Source organism: Biomphalaria glabrata, chromosome 8, assembly GCF_947242115.1.
Source record: "Biomphalaria glabrata chromosome 8, xgBioGlab47.1, whole genome shotgun sequence".
Classification (NCBI taxonomy): Eukaryota; Metazoa; Mollusca; class Gastropoda; family Planorbidae; genus Biomphalaria; species Biomphalaria glabrata.
The window spans coordinates 35,404,827-35,418,445 of record NC_074718.1 but is presented as its reverse complement, the minus strand read 5'-3'; the positions used below and the strand labels follow the sequence as shown (position 1 = coordinate 35,418,445).

The window sequence follows — 13,619 nt, the reverse complement described above, 5'->3', positions numbered from 1 at the left end:
ATCTTTATTGACTTATATATATATATATATATATATATATATATATATATATATTAGTTTCAAATCTAGACTCTATTATATAGTTAGTTTATAAGCATGCTATTGTATCCTCTCTGAAAAAAAAAAAAAAAAACTTGTTTCGTTATGAAAACAGTTGGCAGCATTACATTTAGAATTCTAACTCTAAGCTGTGAGAGTTTCATATTTTGCATTGTAGAAAATGATCAAAATGTCAGGGAAGCCAAAGAAAAAGGAATTAATTAATGCATCAACACCTGAAATATTTGACTTAGAACAACAGTTTATATTGCGTTTGCCAACTGTATGTCATAGATCATTATATATCTATTTATAGACCTAGATTAAATCTACGATCTAATTTGCTTGTATTATTAAAACTGACAGCCACTACTCTAGAAATCTTAGAATCTAATGATTCTAGATTTAGAATTTAGAATCTTTATGACTTTATCTAGCTAGATTCTAGCTATCTAGGTCTAGATAACTATTATTACTAGTATAAAGTTAATAAAGTATACTATACATCTAGATCTAGATTAGGTAGTTGCACCAAAAAATTTAAATTGATCCTATACCAACAAATGTGTAATAGTCTATAGAATGAAAGGATGAAAAATGCTTTCCAACAACACCAAATTTATTATGCTAGCATTATTGGTTCAAAAGTTATTGTGAATTTAAGTTTGTCAGAGGCGTCCTGACATCCTATGCCTATGGCAATGCCTATGGACTTTAGACTCTATATAGAGAAATAAAAAAAAAAAAGTGAAGCAAATTTTGTTTAATGTGAATATTTCAAAAACTATTGTGAATACATATACAAAAGTATATATTATATCAAATTGTACAGTTTTAAAGGAGGAATTTTAATTTATAAGTGGCAAATCAAAATGAAATTAAAATTTTAAAATATCATTAGTAAATTACGAAAATATACAATTTTTTCTAATTTTCTTACAATAGTCTATAAAAAGAAAAATGCTCCTGGTTGTCAAGTTTTCAACACAAATAAGCTTTTAAATTGATCTAGATCTATCTAGTTATAAAACAATAGATAATGTAGATTAGAAAAAGAATCTTTAGTTTTAAGATTTAGATCTATTTAATTATATTTATTTTCTTCTTCTTCTTCTTCATCGTTCTCATTGTTATGTTGGAGTGTTCATATGACTAGACCAATACATGAGATGAACTGCGCAGTGGTTTCCAAATCAGGGAGCTCTCCATATAGTTTTCTTTCTATTGGGGTGATTTGGGGCCAATGTCTTATACGGGCCTCTTGGTAGAGAGAGCAGTTTTGGAGGACGTGGTCGGCATTTTCTGGTGATACTCCACATGGGCAGATTTCACTGGTTCCAATTTTGAGCTTCCGGAACATGTGTTGTCGCATTCTGTTGTGTCCGGTCCTGAGTCGAAAGATTAGACGTTGGTCTTGTCGGGATAGCTTATAGTAAGCATCATCTTTCTTGTGATTTGGATGGGAGCTCGTCCATTTCTCATTTATTTTATCTACAATTAATTTCTTCATTTCTTCTGGAAATTTATTTGAAAGAATGTTTTAGATACCTAGATTTACAGATTTTAGCTTCGACATCGACTGACAGAAAGAACTCCCAAGAATACAGATCTTTATTATATTTTATGTTAATAAGCAGTGATTCAATCAATTTTACATGTTTTAGTGTACACTAATTTTATTTTTCTTATGTAAAAAACGGATATTAATGATAAAAGGTCATCCCGACCTTATTGAAATTCTAGTACCTGAAAAAAGTGTGCTAAGTTTTAAAATATCGTTGACTCATTTAATCATAATAAATTTGGTATCATTGGAAAGCTGAATGAATTTTCTAAGTGTATGGTTTAAAACTAAAGATGTACGGAGACCCTTTATTTTTTTCCTTGTTATTTGAAAATTTCAAATTTTTCAGATTAAAATATTTTGGACATAGTAAGAGAAAAAAAATTTTTTTTTCCCACTAGCCATTAGAGGAACCTCTTATCTTTAGAATAAACTCAAGAAAATGTCATAAAAACACTCAGTTATAAAGCAATGTCTTTTCTTAGGACATACTTAATTTCAGTTTTGTAAAACCTGAACAGGAAATTGTTTTGATGTCAAGTGTGTTTTTAGATCCAATATGGCCGCCTGTGAGAGTACCTAATCTAGATCTATATCTAAGAGACTAAGTAACTTACGTTTATCGAACAAAACTCAGTCGCCGACATTTTTTATGTTTGAATTTTTGTATCTCCGTAAAAATTAGACCTAGAAAAAAACTGATTGTATCTATGAACCCCTCATCCATTTTTCTTTAAAAGTAGACATGTTTTATTCTATTACTACTCATAGTTAAACTTATATTTGATGTTAAAGTGGGTCAGGTCGATGCTTTCAAAAACTTAAATTATCGAACATCGTTTTAACGTTATCTTATCTTATCGAACATATTAAGAAACGATCCAACACACGAGAAGTATGGTGTTTTAAAAGTGTTATAATCTTAAAATTTTGTGAAAAGTATATGATATGGTGTTTCAAAAGTGTTATAATCTATATTTTTTTTTATTTATATCATTTTCTTTTTACGCCATGTCAAGACAGACAGATTTTAGTCATTTTCACATGTTCCACATCGAAGGAATATGTCACTGATCAGCTCTGCTTAGAAACTGACGGTGCTAAGCCCAGTAACGCATTACCGACACATTACTGTACCAGTACTTATTTAGGTCTAAGCTATTTTGAGATATAATGTAAGGCCATTAATAAATCCAGATATTATTTATTTGGGGGAGAGCCTAATAAGCTTTGGTAGCCAATAGATAATCCCGCCCTCCCCAAGTCATTGCAGGACACAACAGTTGACTTGGTTGACCTAAAAACAAAACATACACAGCCCTACGTAACTAGCAGCCGATTTAGCATGCTCAGTGTAACAGCCCAAAAATCAGTGCTAGATATTTTTCTATCGTGGCGGGGAAGGGAGGGGGCTGACAAGCTATGGTAGCTTACAAGCTGTGTTACCTATAGATGTAGACAGATCCGCCCTCCCTAAACCACCTGGTTGACCAAAAAAAACACACCGTATTTTAGAGCACGATTAGCATTTGTCACACACACACAAACAACATATCTATATATCTATCACGCCTAGTGTTTGTGAACTAATTAGTGGCTTGACTGTAGGTACTCGACAGATGGCTCCTCCCCCTTTCCCCTCAACATTGTTCTTACTAAAACTTGAACAATGTTTTGGGGCTGTGTTGGTGGCCTGGTTTACACCTGTATGTTGGGCTATCACTGACCTTTTTTTTTTTTATGTTAATCTGGTGGCTGCGTTTGGATTGAGTCTTGAAATTTACGTTGTTACTTTGCACTGAAAAGTGTGAATGTTGGAGAGTGAGAGTGTAAGAAGAAAACGCAGGTAAGGGGGTGTAGGCAGAATAAGAGTGGTTAAATGTGTTATTGTTATTATTTTGTGTATTTGTGATGTTTCAAAGGAGTGTCTTTGTTGCGCATTATGAGCTTTATCATACTTTATGGCAAAAAAAAATTTTAAAAAATAAATATTTATATATATAATTTTATAGACCCGGCGCCACACGTCTAGATCGAGAAGCACAACTGACTCTATGTATTTGAGGCTGACATCACATTTTAATGATAGATCAATTATTGATGATCTCTGGATATAGTGTCTTGACTGTTTCTCTCCCCCCCCCCCCTTTTTTTTTACCTGCCAAATACATTTTTATTTCAAAATACCATATGTATTCTATACCCCCCCCCCTTTTTTTTGCTCTTTCGTTTTATTAATATCTCTTCACATCAAACTAGGTATTGGTTTATAACACATAATTCAGAAGTTAATAGAATGGGGCATCTGAAAAAAAGACACAACTGAATAGATTACTATCCCGTGGTTCCACCTCGTAATAATGTTAATAGCATCAAACTATATGTCATAAAATCAAGCTTTTAAAATGGGTACAATTAGTGCATATCGATGTAAATCTATTTACTTAAAAAAAATATAGCACATTTACGGTAAACCACAAATTGTAATACATGAGTAATTTATATCTGTAGTTTGCATTACATTATTTTGAAAAGTAACAATTAAAAAAAATGTAATTTAATTATTTTGTCTTCTTTGGGTTATATCCCTTAAATGTTTATTTTTAACATTAAAATGGTGTTCGATATTTTACGAAGCTGAGATTGCTTATATAAAAACAGCAACTATCGAACACCTCTATTTAAACCTCAATTTTCATGTTTGGATAGGACACTTTAAACAAATAGTTGCAAATATTTCTCAGCCTAATTAGAAGCATATTATATAGGTTTTGTTGAGCTGAAGCATCATTGGCATTTAAAAATACCCTTAATCCGAGACTCACTTCACTTTTCTTAAGAGGTCAAAAAAAGTGACGTTTTTATACCAATATTACCAATGCACTTTGAATATAAGTAAAAAAAATTATCCTCAGGTAAAAATGAAACTAAATATAACTTAACTATAAAGAATATAGTCTATAATTTGAGTATAATACTATTACTATTAGGGGCTGCAATATGAGTGTTTTGAATTTGGAGCCAATGTCTTGCTAGCCTCTTCAGGCTATTGACAAGAAGATTGAGAATGCTGTTCAGGGTTCTTAGTGCTCCTAAAATCTCTTAAAAAATGAAAAGTCTTCTAAAATTCTCCTAAAATTGTCAGAATTCTCCTAATTTGTGAAGAACGACCTCATGATTGAAGATGGCCTTGGCTCAAGCAAGCATTTCACCTGGTATTATTTTTCTGAAGGCAGCTTAAAAATGGTTATTTCCTTTCATTATTACGACCAGCCTAATGCTCTAATTGGCATTCTCTGGTATCATTCACATGAATTGTGATGAATAGTGGGGTGGTTATTTATAGGAATATAACTGAGGGAATTCCCCTTAGTCATCGCTGCCTTCCGAGTCTAAATTATATATATATATTCTTATTTAATTAAAATATAGATCTATATAAAAAGAAGATTTATATTTTAGGGCTGTAATCTGGATTTAGTCCAAGATTTAGATTTAAACATCTAGACATCATGTCTAAATCTAGTGGTATGTTATAAAGAATCAAGTGTTAATAGAAGGGCTAACCTGTCTGTCCGTCAGATTGTTTCAAATTTCTGTTTTATTTGCAGGAAGCAGCAGCACAACTCCATGAAGATCTTAAAGAAACTTCCAATGTCCAGCTAAAAGATAAACTAAGCATAGATATGAAATCTGACATGCGAAAAGGTTATGTCAGATATGGTGTAGATATCTTTTCTGCTAAGGTAATCATTTTCATCTATTTTTTTTTTTTTACATTTCATTCAAACTGTTTTCTTTATAAACAATCTATTTGCACTTAATAAGTTTTTAACTGAATTGAAACTGTACACTGTATTATATTCTATATATGTATGTATATGTATTTATTCTTTCCCCAGCTGTTAGATTTGCCATGTATTATTGAATCTTTAAAGACAGTGGATAAAAAAACATTTTATAAAACTGCTGATATATGTCAGGTTTGTTCCTTTTTTTTTTTTCTTGCATTGTTAGTATTATGTTTGATGGCTGGCTGGTTTTGTGGTATGCGTTTTGGTCAATCATCTTGATGGTCCTGAGTTCAAACCTTGTCCTCTGCCATCTTAAGGGAAGTTTGGGCTAGGAAGTAAATAATGTTCATTTTAGAAGGAACGTCAAAATGCTTACTACATCAATTAATAGAAAATAAGAAAAACATGCATATATGTAACCCTGCCGGACCAAGTTAAACCAAGGATGTTTGGGCCAAGAGGCCTTCATCAGCAGTAAATCTTTGTTTTTTGAGTACATCAATTAATGAATCAGTTTTGCTTTTTTTTCCCTTGTTTCTTGTGATTTTGAAGGTGTTTTCATTAAATTGTGGATTGTTTGAATGTAGATGCTGGTTTGTAAAACAGACGAGGACTGGGCTCAAGAGGAGAGAGACAGTCCCAGGAAAAAAGACAAGGAGAAAAAGTTTTCATGGAATCATGGCAGTAAGTTTTGTATTTTTATTTACTTTTTTTTTTTTTTTTTTACAAATGGAGACACTAAATGTCATTTAATGTTAAATTTTGGCATACCTTAAGCAAAAGCTTATTGGCCAATTGTGAAGGAATATATAATATTGAGTTTTATGTCACAAGACGCAAGCAGTGTGATGGCAACTGGTGGCCCGACTATTGACACTGGAACTGTGTATTGATCTTTCGTGGCTTTAGCCCTGTCGCGATTTATCTCTACTTGGTGATATTGTATTTGTGTATATAACTCACGTACACATATAACACGGAACACCAGAATGATAATTAAAACAGCGTAGAAATTTATTAATGTAGAATCATCCACAACGTTGTATATTTAGATACATCAATGAAACTGACAAACAAAACTAAGATATCCAAATGACTTTAAACTTTAGATTTAAATTGAGTTTTCTTAAATGTAGAAGTTTAGTAGAAAATGTTAGAACAACAAGAAGCGGGAATACGACCCTCCACTGTAAAAAAAAAACAAAAAAAAAACACGCCGACTGCCGCTTTGTCCCCAAAAAACCCAGGTCATCCTACCTCGTTCAAGACCAGGTCACCTGGTCACGCGACAGTAAAATAAAAGGGAAAAATATACATGTATCTTTTTCCCTTCCCAATAATAAACTAAGTCTCATTTAATTCAATAAAATAGATTAGAAACACAAATAATTAAATTAGATTAGAAATAGAAGTACCAATAAAAAAAATAAAACATTCCAAAATAACTAAGGCCATGATGGCGGGTAAGAGGTCAGTTGGGTCAACATTCCATAGCCAGGCCCGTAGTGGAGTGTTGTTGTTCTGCTACGCAAACACAAACAGGTGTGGGCACACAGTGGTTTGTGACATTTGATATTATCTGAAGAAAAAAAAAAGTTTTCCTGTAACCCTCAGTGGTGACTGGGTGGAAGGTATTTAGGCACTACTGATGTCTTTCATCATTATGATGTGTCTTCAATCAGCTTTGCCTATTTTAACATCTATATATTGTCTTGTTTGATATTTTAATATTTTTCTATACATAAATAAACTGCAGTTTATAATTTTCTTTTTAAAATTACTCACCAGTAAGTTAAGATAATTTGTCACCATTGATTAATGTGGCTAATCAGATGAGTTCATGTCTCATTTCCAGATACAGTTAAGCAGAAAATAGCTAAGTGTTTAAATTAAAAATATAATAAAATCAACTTATTCATTTTCATGTGCACAGTTGCAATGATGCTGACTCCTTCAAACAAATTTCTGCCAAGTAAAATTATAGTAAATGGTGAACTGTTTACAATTATAAAAGTAAACATGTGGGTTTAAAAAAATAATTTTAAAATGTTAAATCTATAGCTACTTTTAAAATGTTTTTCAACCTGTTTTTCTAGTCACACCGTCTTTGAAGAATGTCAGAAAGAGAAGGTTCAGAAAAACTCTGAAGAAAAAGGTTTGTATTTGTAATCGGCATTGAAATTAAAAACTTTTACATGTTTATAAAATTTGTTAAATAGATAAATGTGCCATCTCATGGCACAACTATTTTTTTTTCTGTCACGCGCAAACTTTAGCTTTTTTTTTTTGTTGCCATTATTCACCTCCAAAACACTATTTCTTACATGTTGTTTTAAACATCCAAAAAAAAAAATTCAGTTATTCAATTTTGACTGGTAACATCTTAGCTAGATTATTTAAGCATTAATAATAAGATTTACTCATGAATCTCAATCACAGGTTTTACTTTCTTATAACTTGTTTTGTTTTGTTAACTTATATTATCAAAAGCATTTTTTTTTTTTCAATTTCAGATGTCATCTTTTTTTCACAATAACTCATCAATTAACTTAGATTTTCACACTGATTAATACTTTTGTTTGTTCCTGCATGGCAAGACAAAGTAACATTAATTTCAAAAATAAATTTTGTTCACTTTGTTTCACAGTACATGGATCAGCCAGAAGTGGAGAAAGAAGTCAGACGATTGTTTCGCTATGATGCAGAGGCCATTGATGTTAAGTATGAAATAATAGTGGATGATGAGAAATCACTCTCTGACTCAGGAACATCACAGGTCTGCAAAAAAAATGATTTACTTTTCCAATTTCTATTGAACATGATACCTAAAATATCAATTCCTCTTAGCAAATTTTTCTTCCAATAAGGTTGAAACAAGAGAATTTTAACATTGCACTTTATCTTTTGAGGAGGCTGGGTGATAAAGCACTAGGCATCCAACCCGGGGGTCCCGGATTCAAAGTCTGTGAATACAGGGATTTTGAATTTCATGACCTTTAGTGCGCCTCTGGGTCCAACCAGCTCTAATGGGTACCTGATGTTAGTTGGGGAAATAGTATAGTAAAGGTGGTTGGTTGTTGTGCTGGCCACATGACACTCTCGTTAACCATAGGCCACAGAAACAGATGACCTTTACATCATCTGTCCTATAGATAGCAAGGTCTGAAAGGGGAACTTTTACTTTTTACTTTATTATTTGACATTCTCCTAGAAATGAATGTAATGCCACTGAGAATGTAATCTACAGTTCTGTAATCTTTAAAGTTATAAGCTACTCGAAATTTAGATAATTAACATTTTCTTGTTTTTCCATTGTTAATTTTTATAAGACCTTAATTTTAATTTTAAAACTGACCCTAAAGCTCTTGTAGCTTTGTAATACACTATGACCTTTAGGTTAATCCCATTTTTATTGGCTTTGGAAAAAGCTGTTTTAAATTTGGCATACAGTTAAATACTAAAGTTGCACGAGCTTGTGTTTGATCATTTATTAAGGAATTTCAAAATGATTTTGAAATACTTTCTTCAATGTTAATTTTTCAAGTCACTTTGTCCCAGCCCGACAATCAATTTTAGTAACTCTGACATACAAAAAAAAAATCATTTTAAAAAATTCTTTGTTTAGCTTTTTTAATTTAATTTTTTTTTTTTTAAATTCCAGACACAAGATGCTGCAGCTTCAGCATCCAATTCTCAACAACATTTGATGAGGACAGAAACACAGACGTCAATGGACATTGGTATGTATCTTCATTCATTAGTTTTTTCATTAAGTACCTTATATTATTGAATGGACTTAAAATGACATCAGTTTTTTTATTATGTATTGTGCAGCCTCATTCTTTGGTGATATCAGTTCCTCCGAAGAGGAAGATGATGATGAAAAGGATGTTAACATAATGGACAGTGGTGAGGACGATGCCTCCCGTGACCCCAACACGCCACGTGGTGGAATGTCTGCATTAGACAATGGGGGAGCTGAGAGTCAAGAAAGAGGAATGACGGACAATGAAACAGGTATTTACCACAAGATTACTCTAGCTGTGCCAAAGACTAATAGCACTCACTCTGATTACTCTTTCTTTGAAGCACAGAATTAGTGATTATATTTTATGTGTTTAAAGTAATATTAGTGGTCTGGGCCTGATTTCAGTAAGTGAAAGTCCCTACACTTTAAAAATAAATTTAATAAAAACTCACTTATTAATAATAATACTTATATCTAAAAGCATTTTCTAGTTGTAAATGTAATGTAATTTTCCATTTCTTTTAAAAAACATTTAATATGTATATTTTAGTTTTTAAAAATATTTGTATTTTTGAATTTGTGGAGGGTAATGCCCTTGGTTGAAGCACTGGCATAAATCTGGAGCTTCATTTCAATATTACAAGCTGACATTTCTTAACCACGAGTGTTGCCAACATTAAGATTTAAAGTATTGTTTTGTTGGTAAAAAAGCTAAAAATGTAAAAAAGAAAAAATATGTTTAGAAAAAACGTCGAAAGGCTGAATTTTTTTTTTAAAGTCTCTATTTAGAATGCTCTTGTCTTGTGGAGGCCCCGGGGCAGTGGGGCACCTGCCCTTCCATAAATCCAGACTTGTTAGTAGTAGTATTTTTTTTCCTAGAACATCTCTATGCTCCTATTATCATCATTGTTTTTAATTATTATTATTTTCATCGTACTCTTTTAACATGATCATTGCACTGTGATTCATTGTCATTGTGGACCTTTGGGAGGGAGTACCGGGTAAATGTTTTCATTTCATGACTCACAAAGCTCAACTGATCTTGAGTTAGAGCTTCATTTAAAAATCCATAGTCCCAATAGAATTTGTCTCTCTTAAACCACTTGCTGCTTAATAATTTCTTTTTAATAATTTTTTTTTTTTACTTTTATTTATTTTTCTAGCTGAATTACAAGAAAAACTTAAAGAGCTAGAAAAACAATTAGATGAAATTCGTGAAAGACGTTCGCATCAAGAGGACCAGCTAGCCACCATGGAGGATGATTCTTTGAAGGTAAGTATTGTTAGATATATATTTTTTATGAAAGCATCCTCATAAGTAGTGGTATTTCAATTTGTATGTTAACTCTGCTAGCTACAAAATTTTAGGAAATAAAATCGACTCAACTTCAGTCCTTGGAGAAAAAAAAAGTTTTGTTGTTTTCAAGTAAAACAAACTGTCTATTTACAAATATTTTCTTTGTGTCGTCAGGGTGAATTGCAAGAAGCTTTGAATCAAGTTGTCCATGAGGAAAATGAAAAAGAGAGAGAGGTAAGCGTGTTCACTTTGAATTCTACAAGAACTTTTATTTAATTTCCAAGTTCACTGAGCCTATCAAAAATGTTGCATCGTCTTAAAAAATAAAATACCTGAATTGATACAGTCTCTGTTGTTAGTCTAAGTCTTAGCCAAAAAATGGATAAGGATTAATATTTTTTCAAAGTTTTCATTTTGTAGTTGCACTATTGAATTTGTATTTATATTTATACCAAAACCTGGTCCTGTAGTATGGAGGAATGTTATGGGCTCTAACCCTTCACACTCCATCCCCTTCCGGAAGCTTTTGGCTAGGACCTAATAATCTTCATTTTTTATTAACTCATGGCCTACATGTCTCAGCACAGAGTGCCTTACTCAGCTAACCATAGTGTGCTGCACAATTAATTGTTTGTTTAATGTTTTTATGGATGATTACATTTTTAATATGTTCAGATCACAGAAACAGTTGGATTCCTAAAATCATCACAAAATTATTATAGTTATTTAAATCAGATCCTATCCAGTTATTAAAAATTTGTTATGTTAAGGATTCATATTTGGAGAAAGCCAATAGATCTATTAAACACAGACAGCAGGTACACATTTAAGATATCCTCCCCTTTTTCCAGTACAAATTGTTAAAAAGTTGATAACTTTCCTTTGCGTTCCTCATGGAACATAGGGCCTCAGAAAAAACATGCCACTCTCCACTGTCTCTTGCTGGTCTTTTAATGGCTTCCCAGCTCTTGCTTGTCCTCTCAGCTTCATCCAGTACACTTTGCCACCATGTCTATTTTGTCTTCCTCTGCCTATGTGTACAAGTTATTAATTACAAATTTCAATCTGGGTAGTGAGCAGAAGAAAAAAATGTAAACAAATAAAATTAATGAAAGAATCTGGGAAATTTATTTTGTTTGTAATCTCCATGGTGAAATGTTAGACATTAGAACTTTTTTTTTTTCATTCTACAAACTAAAGTATTTGAATCAAATTTTCTTTCAAATTTATTTTTACATTTCTTTTTTTTTTTAAAGATGGAGATATTATCAGCCATGTTGAATCAATAGTGACATCAAATCAACTAACCAATCATTGTTTTGTTGGACAGACTGCTAAAGAGGAGATTATACATTTAGCTTTGATACTCAGCTATTGCTAAAATACACAATGACATTTGCTGGAGCTTACATCCCTGTAACCTGGCTTTGTCATCTCTAGTTGAGTTAAGGAAGTCATCCTATGCTCTTTGAAGAATTCATGGCTGCACTAAATCTCGTTCTGTACTCAGTGTTACAGCATTTTATGGCTGTTCTACATGTGGATACACTCTGAGTTATAAATTCTGAATGTAATGTTATTCCATGATCAAGGCTTAAGATAAATATATTAATACTCTCTACCATGAATCATCTCGCTTGTAAAATGTTCACAATGGTGAAGATCAATAGTGATTGTTGTACAGGTTTTGATTTTTTGTGGTGACTTTAATGCTAGGAAAATAAATATTTTTTTTTTGTTTGTTTTTTTTTTGTTTGAAAATCTGAGCAAGTAATTCAAAAATTGCTTTACTGATGAGTAAATAGTTCAAATTCTGATGTAAACAATGAATTGTTTTTTTCTCCAGAAGTAAGGGCATTCTAGTCATTATGTTAGCAGCATATTGCTTTTGTGAACTGTTGACCTTTACCTTCCCTTTAGATCTTATAATATTAAAGGTAAACTATACAAAAATGTACATGAATACCATTATGTGCTTGCTATGGTCACAAAGGTTCTCAACTTTTGAAATCAAGTGAGCTTACTATGGAAATATTTTTTCTGACATGTAGTGTGAAATACACTTGGACAGGATCAAAGAAGACAACAAAATTTTGTTGTAATTTTAATTTTTTAAAAATTGTCGTCTCATTTTGCTGACGATTTTAGACCAACTTGAGAAAACAAAAACATGTTCCACATTATTTTACATATGAAAGAAAGTGAAAGATTGTTTTGGGTGAATGTTTCCATCTCATAGTTAAAAAAACATTTTGGAAAAATGGTAAATTTGTGAAGCTTTTTTTTTTAATTATTTCATGTCACAAGTAGGAGATGATTGTTTAAATACAGTCAAAGAAGTACAAGATTTTATACGTTTTTTTTAAACTACGGATATTCCTGTGTGATATTTAAACAATTTGTTTAATTGTACACCTGAAAACTGGAATAAAACAAAAGAATGTAATTTGTGTCTCTGTGTTTCATGTCATGTCTTCACATACACAAACTCTTTCAATCTTGGTCTAGGTTTAATTCCTTCTGTAACCCGACTAGCTTAATTAGTCTGACAAGCTAAATTAGTCTGACGCTGTCAGTATAGACTTAATCTATGTTTTAAGTTGCTGTAGACCCATCAGTGAAGTAGTTTTACAGAGCTTATATGATTATATCAACTCACTCTGTCTGATAAAAAAAGTTTTTTCCCGTTATTTCTCACACATAATCTCGGATCAAGTTTTTTTTTTTTCTATATGCTACTTCTGTTATTGTGTGATTGAACAACAGAATGTTAAAACTGACCTAATCTAGGTGTGGATCTAATATTGAAATTACATGGAACTCTTAAAATCTAAAACGGTCAGAATCAGAATGAAATGTTTTAAAAAGTGTTTCAAAATCGTAATGAACAAAACAAAATATTGTACTATTGTTATTAAACTTGTTCTCATGGGGTGTGTCCAAACTTTGACTTGGTAAAACTTGGTATGTTAAGAATCATGTTTTATATCATCCTTTAGCCAGCCACACAAATATGTAGAGAAGTTTAGCAACTCAATCTGTTTGACGGGGCGGATCGGCTATATGGGCGACCGGTGGGGTCGCTGAATGGGCTGCTTTGAATCACAATAAGTACCGTAAAGTGTGATTGGTATTTTACATTCCATACAAGAACCCAGAGACGTAACTGCGTTAATA

General features: G+C 32.0%; 1 protein-coding gene across 1 annotated transcript; it reads left to right on the top strand.

Moving 5' to 3' along the window:
* The first annotated feature begins 179 nt into the window (after positions 1–179).
* Positions 180–12,888, top strand: LOC106056786 (transcription initiation factor TFIID subunit 7-like). Its single transcript, XM_056039266.1, has 11 exons — positions 180–322; positions 5,215–5,349; positions 5,506–5,586; positions 5,985–6,081; positions 7,494–7,552; positions 8,045–8,173; positions 9,059–9,137; positions 9,232–9,414; positions 10,309–10,418; positions 10,617–10,676; positions 11,699–12,888. The coding sequence occupies exons 1-11, from the start codon at positions 221–223 to the stop codon at positions 11,729–11,731; spliced, it is 1,068 nt and encodes a 355-aa protein (XP_055895241.1). The 5' UTR covers positions 180–220; the 3' UTR covers positions 11,732–12,888.
* The last annotated feature ends 731 nt before the right edge of the window (positions 12,889–13,619 follow it).

Coding starts and splice junctions, on each gene's coding strand:
- LOC106056786 (XM_056039266.1), top strand. CDS start 221: ATGATCAAAATGTCAGGGAAGCCAAAGAAAAAGGAATTAATTAATGCA. Junction 6,082..7,493: donor GTTTTCATGGAATCATGGCA/GTAAGTTTTGTA, acceptor CTGTTTTTCTAG/TCACACCGTCTTTGAAGAAT. Junction 7,553..8,044: donor GAAAAACTCTGAAGAAAAAG/GTTTGTATTTGT, acceptor TTTGTTTCACAG/TACATGGATCAGCCAGAAGT.